This window comes from Nanorana parkeri, unplaced genomic scaffold, assembly GCF_000935625.1.
Source record: "Nanorana parkeri isolate BGI_ZX_2015 unplaced genomic scaffold, ASM93562v1 scaffold344, whole genome shotgun sequence".
Classification (NCBI taxonomy): domain Eukaryota; kingdom Metazoa; phylum Chordata; class Amphibia; order Anura; family Dicroglossidae; genus Nanorana; species Nanorana parkeri.
In genome coordinates, this window is record NW_017306612.1 from 1,011,834 (window position 1) to 1,027,623 (window position 15,790).

The 15,790-nt window shown below is 52.6% G+C and overlaps 1 protein-coding gene across 1 annotated transcript in view; it reads left to right on the plus strand.

The window, feature by feature from the left end:
• The first annotated feature begins 106 nt into the window (after nucleotides 1-106).
• TTC7B (tetratricopeptide repeat domain 7B) overlaps nucleotides 107-15,790 on the plus strand; it is a 112,451-nt gene continuing 96,767 nt past the window's right edge. Inside the window, exons 1-4 of the mRNA XM_018558519.1 lie at nucleotides 107-259; nucleotides 2,936-3,104; nucleotides 10,364-10,494; nucleotides 14,541-14,662. Coding sequence (XP_018414021.1) covers nucleotides 110-259; nucleotides 2,936-3,104; nucleotides 10,364-10,494; nucleotides 14,541-14,662 — 572 coding nt within the window. The 5' untranslated portion in view covers nucleotides 107-109. The remainder of the gene's footprint in view (nucleotides 260-2,935; nucleotides 3,105-10,363; nucleotides 10,495-14,540; nucleotides 14,663-15,790) is intronic.

Consider the following 15,790-nt stretch of genomic DNA (forward strand, 5'->3'; position numbering starts at 1 on the left):
GTACACGTCATGCCACACGGCCCTGTCTGTGATGACAGGAGGAATGCTCTGCCCGGTGTCTCCCTGATGGGTAATTGGCTTCTCTCTTGCTTTGTGTCCGGCAGATGACATGGCCGAGCTGCTGTTGGGGGAGGCCGGGCTGGAGCAATACTTAAAGGAGAACCCCATCAAGCAAGGAGCTAGCCCCCACGGGCCCCGGCAGAAGCTGACCGAAGTCCGCAAACACCTGACAGCCGCCCTGGACAGAGGGAACCTCAAGGTAAGGCCATGGTGGATGCCCCCGTGGCTCCTCACCCTCCTGTCACATGATCTTATCAGTGGGATGGGGTAGAAAGCTGGAGAAAGGCTCCATGTGACTTGCAGCAACCAATTAGAGTTCAGGTTTTTTCCCATTATATAGGTGAGAGAATGAATGCCTCTGATTGGTTGTTTTAGGCAGCGGACCATTATATCCTTTGCCCCAATTTTGATGCCAAGCCCGTCTTTTAGAGGCCCGTTTATGAAGCCCGGCGCACCAGCCAGACCCGGAATGCGGGGCGCAGTCCTACAGAGAACGGGATAGGAGGAGACCTCTGTCACATGACCCATCACATTCTTCGTTCAGCGCTCTGGCCGTGGTTAGGGTGTTATGCAGAATCTCGAGTACAAAGCGCGTTAACGCGGTACCATGTGTTGCTGCACGGACAAGCGGATTGCGGCCAGAGCCAGGGGCGCCCTTCAAATGAATGGGAACACAGAGCACCTCACGCGCTGTAATGGACGGTGCGTGCGTTCCATGGTAGCATGCATTGATCACACGGAACCGTGCAAATAACACACTGATGTGAAGGGAAGAAAAATACACAATGTGGGGCCCCAAAGTCTCCATTACAAAGCGTGTCCTTCCTCCCCTCCCCCCGCCCACTCGCAGTATCAGAGCGACCGATGACGTCATAGGTTGCCACAAGGCTGGCGGGCGGCTTTTACAGGGTAGTAGCTTGTGCTGCAGGACCGGGGCAGAGGCAGCATAGTATGCTGTGCAGGCCGCCTGACGGCATTCAACAATGTCATTGGTTGCTAGGGAGTGGGCGGGGCATGTCGCAGCCACAGCTTAAGAAGACCCATGCCGTCTCTGACCCTCTGCTGTCGCGGCTCTGCCGTCTCTGACCCTCTGCTGTCGCGGCTCTGCCGTCTCTGACCCTCTGCTGTCGCGGCTCTGCCGTCTCTGACCCTCTGCTGTCGCGGCTCTGCCGTCTCTGACCCTCTGCTGTCGCGGCTCTGCCGTCTCTGACCCTCTGCTGTCGCGGCTCTGCCGTCTCTGACCCTCTGCTGTCGCGGCTCTGCCGTCTCTGACCCTCTGCTGTCGCGGCTCTGCCGTCTCTGACCCTCTGCTGTCGCGGCTCTGCCGTCTCTGACCCTCTGCTGTCGCGGCTCTGCCGTCTCTGACCCTCTGCTGTCGCGGCTCTGCCGTCTCTGACCCTCTGCTGTCGCGGCTCTGCCGTCTCTGACCCTCTGCTGTCGCGGCTCTGCCGTCTCTGACCCTCTGCTGTCGCGGCTCTGCCGTCTCTGACCCTCTGCTGTCGCGGCTCTGCCGTCTCTGACCCTCTGCTGTCGCGGCTCTGCCGTCTCTGACCCTCTGCTGTCGCGGCTCTGCCGTCTCTGACCCTCTGCTGTCGCGGCTCTGGTCTGGTATATCTCACCCACATTCGGGCCCCCCTGTATAATCAGAGCAGTGTGCGGTACGATGAGTGTGATTTGGTTGGAGGCCAGCTGTTTAATATCCTAATGGCCTGAGACAGATGGGAGGACTGGAGACGCATGGGAGGACTGTTCGCTCCCCGCCCGGCTCTGCGCACCATTAATAATGATGACGGCTGTCAGGCGAACGCTGCGGATTAAAAATCATCATTCCATCCAGATCCCCGTCCTCCGATCTGCTGCGTCATTGTCATCCTCCCCGTGCTCTGAAGGGTGGTCTGTGTGGGCTGGGGTGGTGTCAGTCATGTGACCCATGCAAACCCTCTCCACCTCTAAGGCCCCGTTCACACCTTTCCGTTTTGTCGGGCGTTCAACGCTCTACAAAACGTACAACCATGAAAATCCCATTGTTTTCTATGGGTATGGTTCACACCTTTCCGTATTTCCGCCCGTCTGAACGCGCTACAAAACGGCTGACGCCCAAACAAGTACATGTACTTCTTTGGGCCGTTTTGGAGGGCGTTTTCCATTGGGATACAGCCAAGTAGCCTTCGGAATCGCGCGACGGTCGCGCGATTTTTTTACCGCGAATCGCGGTAAAAAAACAGTGTGACGGTCGCGCGACAGACGTGCATGCGTAATACGCCTAGGTGTGAACCCAGCCTAAATGGCGCTGCTTTTCTGCCCACTTCCTGTAAGTCTTCTATCTGACCTCCGTCCTTCTCTTCAGTCTTCTATCTGACCTCCGTCCTTCTCTTCAGTCTTCTATCTGACCTCCGTCCTTCTCTTCAGTCTTCTATCTGACCTCCATCCCTCCCCTTCAGTCTTCTATCTGACCTCCGTCCTTCCCTTCGGTCTTCTATCTGACCTCCGTCCTCCCCTTCGGTCTTCTATCTGACCTCCATCCCTCCCCTTCGGTCTTCTATCTGACCTCCATCCCTCCCCTTCGGTCTTATATCTGACCTCCGTCCTCCCCTTCAGTCTTCTACCTGACCTCGGGGAAGGTAAAATATAAATTTTAGGGGGAAATTACATTTTCTTGGAAGGGGTCGGAGAGTTGAAAAGTCTCAATAAGATGAAAATAATATTCTCCCGACCTGCTTGTGTTCTAGAGATCCCGAGAAGCCGCCGCGGTCACATTTCTCTATAGAGGAGCACAGAGCCCATTATTATGTGTTTTTATATACTGTCAGCTGTGAGGTAGAAGAAGCCGGATGGATGGGGAAGGTTGTCACCCGTCATTCTTCTCTCTCCACAGTCGGAGTTCATGCAGGAAGCCAACCTGATCATGGCCAAGCTGAACTACATGGAAGGCGAGTATAAGGAAGCGCTCCGGATCTATGCCTGGGTGGGGCTAGATGACATCCCGCTGGTGGCCGCGCCTCCTTATAAGCTGCGCATGGTTGCCGAAGCTTTCTCCACCAAAGGTAATGTGACCGCTCGACCAACATCACTGACTGCTTTCCCTGCACCACACAGACCTGACCACCGGGGGGCAGCACCGCTCTGTGCTATGACATCGCATGTAGTGTACAGACACAGTGTGGAAACATGTATATAGCGTGTTGTATGTAAGATGTTCATGCAGTGTGTGCGTGTATATATGTATGTTATACACCAAGCAGCCATAACATTGTGACCACTGGGAGGGGAAGTGAATAACATTGAATATCTGGTTACAGTGACACCTGGAAGTGGGGGGGATATATTATTCCCTAAATGGCTGCTCATGATATTCAATGAATGCAGTGCCACAGAAAGCCATCAGGCATGCAACCAGGAGAGGGTTAGAGACTGCAGACATGCTACAGGAGACGGTCAGAGACTGCAGACATGCTACAGGAGACGGTCAGAGACTGCAGACATGCTACAGGAGACGGTCAGAGACTGCAGACATGCTACAGGAGACGGTCAGAGACTGCAGACATGCTACAGGAGACGGTCAGAGACTGCAGACATGCTACAGGAGACGGTCAGAGACTGCAGACATGCTACAGGAGACGGTCAGAGACTGCAGACATGCTACAGGAGACGGTCAGAGACTGCAGACATGCTACAGGAGACGGTCAGAGACTGCAGACATGCTACAGGAGACGGTCAGAGACTGCAGACATGCTACAGGAGACGGTCAGAGACTGCAGACATGCTACAGGAGACGGTCAGAGACTGCAGACATGCTACAGGAGACGGTCAGAGACTGCAGACATGCTACAGGAGACGGTCAGAGACTGCAGACATGCTACAGGAGACGGTCAGAGACTGCAGACATGCTACAGGAGACGGTCAGAGACTGCAGACATGCTACAGGAGACGGTCAGAGACTGCAGACATGCTACAGGAGACGGTCAGAGACTGCAGACATGCTACAGGAGACGGTCAGAGACTGCAGACATGCTACAGGAGACGGTCAGAGACTGCAGACATGCTACAGGAGACGGTCAGAGACTGCAGACATGCTACAGGAGACGGTCAGAGACTGCAGACATGCTACAGGAGACGGTCAGAGACTGCAGACATGCTACAGGAGACGGTCAGAGACTGCAGACATGCTACAGGAGACGGTCAGAGACTGCAGACATGCTACAGGAGACGGTCAGAGACTGCAGACATGCTACAGGAGACGGTCAGAGACTGCAGACATGCTACAGGAGACGGTCAGAGACTGCAGACATGCTACAGGAGACGGTCAGAGACTGCAGACATGCTACAGGAGACGGTCAGAGACTGCAGACATGCTACAGGAGACGGTCAGAGACTGCAGACATGCTACAGGAGACGGTCAGAGACTGCAGACATGCTACAGGAGACGGTCAGAGACTGCAGACATGCTACAGGAGACGGTCAGAGACTGCAGACATGCTACAGGAGACGGTCAGAGACTGCAGACATGCTACAGGAGACGGTCAGAGACTGCAGACATGCTACAGGAGACGGTCAGAGACTGCAGACATGCTACAGGAGACGGTCAGAGACTGCAGACATGCTACAGGAGACGGTCAGAGACTGCAGACATGCTACAGGAGACGGTCAGAGACTGCAGACATGCTACAGGAGACGGTCAGAGACTGCAGACATGCTACAGGAGACGGTCAGAGACTGCAGACATGCTACAGGAGACGGTCAGAGACTGCAGACATGCTACAGGAGACGGTCAGAGACTGCAGACATGCTACAGGAGACGGTCAGAGACTGCAGACATGCTACAGGAGACGGTCAGAGACTGCAGACATGCTACAGGAGACGGTCAGAGACTGCAGACATGCTACAGGAGACGGTCAGAGACTGCAGACATGCTACAGGAGACGGTCAGAGACTGCAGACATGCTACAGGAGACGGTCAGAGACTGCAGACATGCTACAGGAGACGGTCAGAGACTGCAGACATGCTACAGGAGACGGTCAGAGACTGCAGACATGCTACAGGAGACGGTCAGAGACTGCAGACATGCTACAGGAGACGGTCAGAGACTGCAGACATGCTACAGGAGACGGTCAGAGACTGCAGACATGCTACAGGAGACGGTCAGAGACTGCAGACATGCTACAGGAGACGGTCAGAGACTGCAGACATGCTACAGGAGACGGTCAGAGACTGCAGACATGCTACAGGAGACGGTCAGAGACTGCAGACATGCTACAGGAGACGGTCAGAGACTGCAGACATGCTACAGGAGACGGTCAGAGACTGCAGACATGCTACAGGAGACGGTCAGAGACTGCAGACATGCTACAGGAGACGGTCAGAGACTGCAGACATGCTACAGGAGACGGTCAGAGACTGCAGACATGCTACAGGAGACGGTCAGAGACTGCAGACATGCTACAGGAGACGGTCAGAGACTGCAGACATGCTACAGGAGACGGTCAGAGACTGCAGACATGCTACAGGAGACGGTCAGAGACTGCAGACATGCTACAGGAGACGGTCAGAGACTGCAGACATGCTACAGGAGACGGTCAGAGACTGCAGACATGCTACAGGAGACGGTCAGAGACTGCAGACATGCTACAGGAGACGGTCAGAGACTGCAGACATGCTACAGGAGACGGTCAGAGACTGCAGACATGCTACAGGAGACGGTCAGAGACTGCAGACATGCTACAGGAGACGGTCAGAGACTGCAGACATGCTACAGGAGACGGTCAGAGACTGCAGACATGCTACAGGAGACGGTCAGAGACTGCAGACATGCTACAGGAGACGGTCAGAGACTGCAGACATGCTACAGGAGACGGTCAGAGACTGCAGACATGCTACAGGAGACGGTCAGAGACTGCAGACATGCTACAGGAGACGGTCAGAGACTGCAGACATGCTACAGGAGACGGTCAGAGACTGCAGACATGCTACAGGAGACGGTCAGAGACTGCAGACATGCTACAGGAGACGGTCAGAGACTGCAGACATGCTACAGGAGACGGTCAGAGACTGCAGACATGCTACAGGAGACGGTCAGAGACTGCAGACATGCTACAGGAGACGGTCAGAGACTGCAGACATGCTACAGGAGACGGTCAGAGACTGCAGACATGCTACAGGAGACGGTCAGAGACTGCAGACATGCTACAGGAGACGGTCAGAGACTGCAGACATGCTACAGGAGACGGTCAGAGACTGCAGACATGCTACAGGAGACGGTCAGAGACTGCAGACATGCTACAGGAGACGGTCAGAGACTGCAGACATGCTACAGGAGACGGTCAGAGACTGCAGACATGCTACAGGAGACGGTCAGAGACTGCAGACATGCTACAGGAGACGGTCAGAGACTGCAGACATGCTACAGGAGACGGTCAGAGACTGCAGACATGCTACAGGAGACGGTCAGAGACTGCAGACATGCTACAGGAGACGGTCAGAGACTGCAGACATGCTACAGGAGACGGTCAGAGACTGCAGACATGCTACAGGAGACGGTCAGAGACTGCAGACATGCTACAGGAGACGGTCAGAGACTGCAGACATGCTACAGGAGACGGTCAGAGACTGCAGACATGCTACAGGAGACGGTCAGAGACTGCAGACATGCTACAGGAGACGGTCAGAGACTACAGACATGCTACATGAGACGGTCAGGGACTGCAGGCATGGAACCAGGAGATGGTCAGAGACTGCAGGCATACACACGCGGGTCACCACCAGATGCAGCATAACAATTCACAATTTACTGTAACAGTATAATTTTTCAAAAGCACTTTTTATTATTTATAAATCTGTCCTTCACCTCCAGTCAGTGACTTTGCCCAGACTGATGATGTCCTCAGTCTCCCCTCCCCCAGTGATCAGTCTGCTGCAGGCAGGAGGAAGCATTTCCTCAGTCTCCCCTCCCCCCAGGGATCAGACTGCAACATTGTAACTATGTAGGCAGTCACAAGGTGAGAGGCTGCAGGCAGGGGCTGATCTGTGGCAGAGATTTGTGAACACAGCCAAGAACTGCACAGACGCTAGGATTTACATGATTGTGTCACCTCTGAGCCACCATCTCAGTCCAGGAAGTAGATGTCACATGTTCATTGAACATGAAAGAATAAATCTGATACTTGGTGTGCTGTCTATATTGAAGTTAGCGCACTCCACGTCCGGTCACCAGGGGGCGCTGCGTCCTCGTCCTCCCCTGATCTCCATTCTCAGCTGTGACTGGATCACATTGCACGGAGCCGGCGGCCCCGGTGACAGAGTGACAGGTCCTCCTGCAGCGTGCCATTAATTCCGTTCCGTCATGTAGTCCTGTTCAGTCATCGCTGCAAAGATTAAACTTCCGAGAACAAACGCGGCGGACGGGATACAAGGCGATGACTCCGCCTCCTCTCCGCACATTAGAGGCCCCCCCCTGGATCGGAGAACTAGATCTTGGTGGCGGCTGGAGGAAGGAGATCGTGTGCACAGTAATTGTGTTTATTTAAAGGACACGTCCGCCACCTGAACGTCTCTACAATGACGAAACCCAGAACAAGCGTGCAGCCAGTATCTGATAGCTGAAGCCCGAGGATGAGCATGACAGTCAGGGAACTAGAAGCATCTTCATAAAATAGAAATGGTGCCGGCCGCTTCCATGTGCTCATTGTGACCAGTTTGGTTTAAAGTCACAAAGTATCAATTACAGACGTCCGAGTAATGAAGACGGTAAAATTCCTCCACCGCCGGTGCCGCCAAATGCCGCTATAATGAGGAGCAATCGCCATTTAAAGACTCCTGAGAACCATTACTGTACTGACATAGGGGTCCGTGTGGTACGAACCACTGAGTAAAGGAGGGGGAGGCAGAGGTATGAACCACTGAGTAAGGGGGGGAGGCAGAGGTACAAACCACTGAGCACAGGAGGGAGGCAAAGGTACGAACCACTAAGGGCGGTGGGAGGCAGAGGTATGAATCACTGAGTAAGGGGGGAGGCAGAGGTACGAACCACTAAGGGCGGGGGGAGGCAGAGGTATGAATCACTGAGTAAGGGGGGAGGCAGAGGTATGAATCACTGAGTAAGGGGGGAGGCAGAGGTATGAATCACTGAGTAAGGGGGGAGGCAGAGGTACGAACCATTGAGTACGGGGGTGGGGGGGATGCTGCAGAAATCCAACATCCAGGAAGTTGGCTACTTTTTTATGATAAAATCAGGAATTTTGCTTTTTTATGTAACCTTTCAGGTTAATTTGATGTTCAGGGTCTGGGGGTTACTTTGAGGTTGACGGAAAATACGCTTTTATGAAATTTTGAATGTTTAAATTTGAACTCCGGGCACAAGAACTTGCCACTTTGTGTACACCAAATGTGTTTTGTAAACTTAAGCTATTGCTTTGTAAAAGTAACAGTGACATCATCACTGGGCTGTACACAGCTTGTGCAGAGAGCAGAGGTGTGGGAGGGGTCTAGCAGGCCACGCCCACTACAGGATGCAAGACCAGTCACCCTGCACAAGGAGAGAGCAGCAGTGACCGGTCTTTATTACGGGAGGGGGCGGAGACAAGACCAGTCACCCTGCACAAGGAGAGAGAGCAGCAGTGGCTTTCAGTAAACCTGACCCCTGGCGTGTGCACCGGGATGGGCATGTGAGAGATTGTTGAGGAATTCGGCCTCGCAGCCGTTGGCCAGACTGCACGCCTAGCAGCCACTCCCCGGAGCCTGGCGCGCGCTAACTGCCTAATTCCCTTCTAATCCCGCATATTATGCCGGCAGAAATGGTTTTTGCTCGGCATTGAAGTCCCGGTTCCAGCTCTCTGATGTTGCAGCCAGGAGGTGTTCCGTGTAGGGAGCTTAATCCCAGCACTCGATCTCCTCGGTTCACTGACATGTTGTGTTTGGCTGCGCTCCCCACAGAGGAGGAAGTCGACGTCGTCTGCTTTATTTTCCTGCTGGATGTGCGTGTGGAAATATCGCACTGGAGCGCTTTTTGTCTTCCACTTTTAAAGTGAACCTGTCATCAGATCAGCCAAGACATAGCGGCGTCGGGGTGTTCTAAAATGGCCGCATCGCTCCGACACGTCACACGCATGCGCATTGCACCACGGGATATGTAGTCTGAGGCCGGCATTACACAGAAATCAACACTGCTCCAAGCAAGCATGACATGTACATGTGCAGCAGAATGTGTACAAGCCGTACAGATGTCTTTTTGTGCCCGCTTGGAACCGCCAAATGATGTACAAATGTCTGACGCGTCCGTCATATCGCACATTGCAGTGGCAGCCGCTGAGAAGTCTGTGGAGAAGCCGGCACAATGCATTATGGGATTTGGGAAGGGCGTCTGACTTCCAGCTGGGAGCAGTGTTGATTTCTGTGTAACGCCGGCCACAGACTACAAATCCCATGATGCAATGCGCATGCGTGTCTGGTGTCTCATTATATGCTGGTACCTCCGACATACGACAGCAGCATAGCGCCGGCATAAAAGTGAATTGCTGCGTGGACGAGTCGGATTGTCACCTGCTGGCGCCATTTTAGCTTTTACAGTCCAGCGCCTTGCTGCGTCATCGCATTACATTGTAGTCCCGTCGGAGAATGCACCCAGGGGGGCGACTACGCTAGTCCAAAAGGAGACCATGGGGGGGCCGCCATAGCCATCCTCATACAGGAAGTGCAACAGCAGAATTTAAGAGATCACCTAGGCCCCGTTCACATTGAGCGATTTATCGCGCGGTAATTCCCGCGATATCGCTCTTCAATGCTTTGCAATGGGGCAAAGGGTCCTGCTGTCGCGGGTCGTGTGTCGCTACAGCAGGACCCTTTTTGGAGCGGATTTTGCCGCGATTCTCGCTTGCTCAATGCAAGCATTTGCGAATCGCGCAGTGTGAATGGGGCCTTATTCTAGAACTGAAAACGCTCAGGAAAGTCAGATGCATGTTTGGGCCCATGAGCAGGTCATGTGAATTATATATTATTTTGCCATTTGGGGTTTAGTAACACTTAGGGCTCATTCACACACCTTAGAGTCGGCCCGGACAGATCCATGCGGCGTGCACGGCTGTATCGGGCCATTCCTGGGAGGGACAGGGGCCGCGTGTGATTGTACCCAGCAGCCTGTTCTGCCCTATGGGAGGACGCGGCCGTGTCCCGCTGTACTCTCACCCGAACTACACATCCGTGCTCGGACGCAGACAGGACCCTAAGCTGTGTGAATGAGGCCTTATAGGCATGGCCCAGATTTTGTTGTTGTCTGGCATAGAACTAAAGCTGATTTTTGTGGGTTTTTTTCAGGTCTGTGTCTGGAAAAGCTGCCAACATCTTCTTCTATGAACAGCCTCCATGTGGACCGGGACCCAGAAATCATCAACTGCTACGAGAAGGCCGGAGACATCGCCCTCCTCTATCTGCAGGAGGTGGAGAGGGTGAGTGCATGCTGCGCGCTCTGTCCTGGGTGTCACTCGGCAGACCGTCCTCAGCTAGATCTGGGCAGCCACGGGCGTCATGGTCAGGCATTAGCTGTGTTCATCCCCCTTTCTAATACCTATGGTTGGGTTCTTTATTTGCTCCACGTGGTGGGATCACGGCTGATAAAAGGGGTCGGCAGTAGGGATGCACCGATACCGCGTATTCGTCCAAATGCTCCGATACCGGAACTTCCAGTCAAAGGGAGATCTCCCTCTGACCGGCAGTGCCGAGGGAGCATGGAGCCAGATTTTTTTCCAACCAGGAAGCCAGCTTTCGATCCAATTATGACCCGCCTCCCAACTTCCTGATTGGTCAAGAAGCCGAGCTGCCTAGCAACAAGTGAAGCCGGCTTCCTAGCCAATCAGGAAGATGGGAGGCGGGTCATTACATGCAGCTCGGCTTCCGGATTGGCTAGGAAGCCTACTTCACTTGTTGCTAGGCAGCCTGGCTTTCTGACCAGTCAAGAAGCCAGGCGGCACCTCATGACCCGCCACCTGGCTTCCTGATTGGTCAGGCAGCCTTGGGAAGTAAATTCGATGTTTCGATAGAACAGCGGCTTACCAGGCAATCGGGAAGCCGGGCGGCGGGTCATGATCCGCCTGTTGGCTTCCTGATAATCGGGGTATCCCTAGTCAGCAGGGATGTTCATGAAAACATCACAGCACCCTGCCTCAGTACTCTTCTTGAGCCCTCAGTCCTGGGGCAAGCAGTGGGCTGGCTCTATGGGAGGAGTTATGCAAATATCAAAATACCTTCATAGGGGGGTGTCAGTCAGGAGTGGGTGTTCCTAGGAAGACTTTATTTGCATGCAGACCGCCGTAGATAATGCCCACATGTGATGCTGAGTCTCCAGGACTGAAAGCCTATGAATGAAAAAAGTGGGTCAGAGACAGGCAGCCTGGGGGAGTGTGAAGTCGAAGGCAGGATTCATTTGCATGCAGACCACCCCAAGTAACACCCCCATGTGGTATTGAACCCCCATGATTGAAAGAACTGAAATCTAATGGCTGAAAGGGGCGGGGCCAGGGACAGTCAGGCTGGGGAGATAACAGCTAGATGATGCTGGATGTCTTCAGCCAGGAAATGGGGCGGAGCTCTATCTGACTTGCTGCAACTTCTAATGCACATTGTGAGAAGCTCCCAGTGTGCAGGAGAGGAGCCGGTACAACTGTGCAAGACTGAAGGGAAGGACGGAGTTCTGCTTTAAGCGTCAATAGGCCGTAATACTTTCCTGACACGTACGGATGTCTTCATAAGACTCGTTTGCCCGGACAGAAGTTTAATAATTTGCGGCTCATTAATATAGAAAATGTTCGTGGCTTTGGGGAAATAAAAGTAATAGAGTTTTACATTCATATTGATTGGGAAGGAAATGGAAATCAGGCGGCTCGGCTGTCAGGGGTGAATAAATAATTTCTCACATTTCTATGAGTTGAGCTGCTCTGACTATTCTAATGCCGGGACTTCTAAAGAGTACCTGTCACCTGCTCACACTACAGTCCATGAGCGCTGCTGGAGCGACCCCATCTCACCTTTCTGATTGCAGTCAGTGGCGGCGCCCCGTCTTCCTTTTCTCCTAGTATGGACTGAGTGTCCTCTGGATTCTCTCTGCTTGCCCATCCACGTACGTTACATTTTGGGGGTCACTTTTGTTTGCAGTTGCCGGGATTTACTGCGGCTTGAAGCTGAACTTTAATCTGCTTATAATTTGCCTTCCCAGCCCCACACCCCTTTTCCCCCCCATTAACATGCAAGTGACATTTCTAAATAAAGCCTTTCCATTATTATGACATAATTCTAGAACCAGTGACATCATCACTAGGTCTTTGTGCTTCTCTATACAATGCGGGCAGATCGTGGCTGGTGGGAGAGGCCGGCAGGCTGTTGTACGTAGCTTCCCAAAACCATGACAGCACCCTGGCTCGGTACTGCTTTCAAGAGCCCTCAGTCCTGATGCAAGTAGTGGGCTGGCTCTTGGGAGGAGTTATGCAAATATGAAAATGCCTGGTGGGAGGGGATGGCAGGGTTCAGGAAGTTAGGAGCTCACTGGATTTCTGGCAGATCGGCGGGTGGCGGGTGCACGCATCGTAAGAGTAGTAAAGGGAGCACGCACCTTGTTTTCCAATATGTGCCATTTGTATGGTTATTAAGGACCGGGTCAGGTATGTTTGCTATGTGGGTGGGCATTGGGGGCCTGTGAGATATAAGACACATGTACAGTTCCTGTGTGCAGGTCACGCCATGTGCAGGTCACGCCATGTGCATTGCAACACACATCCACACGGGCCTCATTGATAGTCTACATCGGCCTTTCTCAACCTGTGTGCCGTGCCACCCGGGGGGGCCTTCTGACTTCCTCAGTGGTGCCTCGCAGACTTTGGATTGATGATATGTAGGGTGACTGAGGACTAAAGGAGGGTCCTCTTGTAAAAGGGGGGGGGGGCTCCGATGTGAAGGGGGACTTTGATTTGAAAGGGAACCCCACTTTTTTGGGGGTTTTGTGTGGGTTCTCCCCTTTAACTCCATTACATTTCAGACTGGGGTGTCAAGATTTTTCATACTTTTAAAGGGTGCCGTGACTTTAGAAAGTCGAGAAACGCTGATCCACATCCAGATTTCACTGAAGGAGCCGCTTCCATCCCTAAATATCCTTGTGTGTCATGTGATCCGTGTGTCATGTGATCCGTGTTTCCTGCTTCTAGGAGAGCAGGTGCCTGACATCGGACACCCTGCAAATCATCATCAGCATGGCAGCCAGGCTACGGTCCGGCCATGAATGATCTCATCATGTTTACAGTATCTGTTGTGCATGTCATAGACGGAGTACGTCTGGTACTTCCTTTTCAATAAAGTTATTCAGACCCTTTCAATGACTCGTGTCACGCACATTAATAATAATTTATCAAAACCAGAGCAGACAAAATCTGGAGCAGTTGCCCGTTGCAGCCAATCAGCTTCTCTCTCTCATTTTCAAATCTTACCTAAGCAAGCTGAAGAGAGATGCTGATTGGTTGCCACGGGCAACTGCTCCAGATTCTGTGTGCTCCGGTTTAGATAAATCCCCCCCATTTGAGTATAAGCCCGCAGACACCAGGGGGCCGCACTTTCATTACCCATTAAAACAAACATTAGTAGATTCCGGTTCTTTCCAAATTCCCAACGTTGATTCCTTGACAAGGATGGATGTCTTCATAAAGGCCATTGGTCGGAATGTTCTCCTGGCAGGCGGACTTCTAATAAAGCTCAGCTCATTAATACAGAAAATCATCATCGCTTGCAGAAATAAAAGTAGTTATGTTCCGGCATTGATGGGGAGTGAGACGTGAGCTTTACCGCCGTCCCGGGAGAGGAAACGGTCCGCTGGAAAATGAGGATTGTTCTCAGTCACTCGGGTTAGCGTTGCCCGGTAAGAATGGCCGTGTAGACGGATGATTCTCATCAAAAATTTATTGATGAGTATAGCCAACGCGTTTTATATCCTTTCCCCTTCTTCGGGGCTTAAAGGAGAACTATGGGGTCAGGGCTTTTCCCCATAGTTCTCCTTGGGGTTTACGGGAGGACACAAACTAGCGTCCTCCCGTGACCCAAAGCTCAGTATACCAAATGTATCAAATGTAATTAAAACCGGGCGACAGTCGTAAGATCACTTGTATTCATAAGATATCGTGTCTTTGGGCTAATTAGAGCCGAAGTGTCTGTTTATCCTCCCGGAGATGACGGGGGGAAGTCGGCCCCTCTGATCCATTGTAATTCATATTCCGTACGGATTTTCAAGCTCCGTGACCATTTCCTACCAGGCGCTCCTAACCCCCCCATTCCAAAGCTAATTATCTGATGCTCGGTGCACTTAACAAGACCTAATAACGGGTCTCCTTGTTCCATCACCGTAGGTTCACCTCCTCAGAAGACTTCTGTCTCTTTTATATGTCAGATCTTAAGTGTCATCTGTCCAGAAGTACCGTACACCTACTGGACCAGTCACATTGTCTATGTTTCCACGCAGGCCCAAGCCGCAAACATCCAGAATCGGAGTCCTAAGCCGGGGCCGGCTGCTCCCGACCAGGAGATCAGCTTCTTTCTCGAGACCGGGCTGCAGAGGGCTCATGTGCTCTACTTCAAGAACGGGTAAGTTGTATCTATGGGACTTGCGGTCTCAGCTTACCTACACTGTCTCTCCAGCCTCTGACTGTTTCCTCAGATGTTACTTCCTGGAAGACATCTACATGAAGCGCTGTAGTAATTGCAGTGGGTGTGTTTGGCCAACCCTCGCCCGAATCTTATAGAGTGGTAGCAATGCACTACTGTGTGTGACCCCCCCCAGATAGTGTTCTTCTTTGTCTGATAAATGTGTGCTCCGTGAGTCTTATTTTTATCACCAACAGACTGTATATGGCTGTCTGAGACCCTCAGCCCCCGTTCACACTGCTAAGAGCCGGCCCGTACAGATCCGTGCGGCATGCACAGCATTCACACTGCTAAGAGCCGGCCCGTACAGATCCGTGCGGCATGCGCAGCATTCACACTGCTAAGAGCCGGCCCGTACAGCTCCGTGCTGCGTGCACAGCCATATCCGCCCGCTCCCGGGAAGGACAGGTGCTGCGTGTGATTTGTACGCAGCAGCCTGTTCTTCTCTATGGGATGACGCGGCCACACACTCGCTCGAGCTGCACATCCGTGCGAGTGTCTGTACTCGTACGCAGACAGGATGGATCCTGTCTGCATCTGAGCACGTGCACCCGCACGGATGTACAGATCAGGTGAGCGTGCGGCATATGGCCGCGTCCTCCCATAGAGAAGAACAGGCTGCTGCGTACAAATCACACGCAGCACCTGTCCTTCCCGGGAGCGGCCCGATACTGCCATGCACGCTGCACGGGGCGGCCGTTTCCCGTGTGAATGAGGCCTTAGACTAAAGTTCGACCTTGTGTTCTCATTGGTTTTTGTTCATGACTGGGAGCCCTCTGTCTGGCTTTTACTTTTTTTGGGCTTCCTGTTTTGTGTCAATTATTGTTTTGTGTATTTATTTCTCCTCTTTGTGATTTTGTATTGTTGTGTCTTCAGCATGTTTTGTATCTTTCTTTTCTTATTGATCTGTGTGTTTATAACATTCTGCTGCAGGATAAATTTTCCCGAGGATGAACAGTATGTATTCTGTATAGTGTGTCCGTCACTCGCGTAGTTCCTGTAGACTTGTGCATGAGTCCTGTTAACCCCGAGCGTCCCGTGTTCCCGAAACTTGATCCCCCCCCCTCC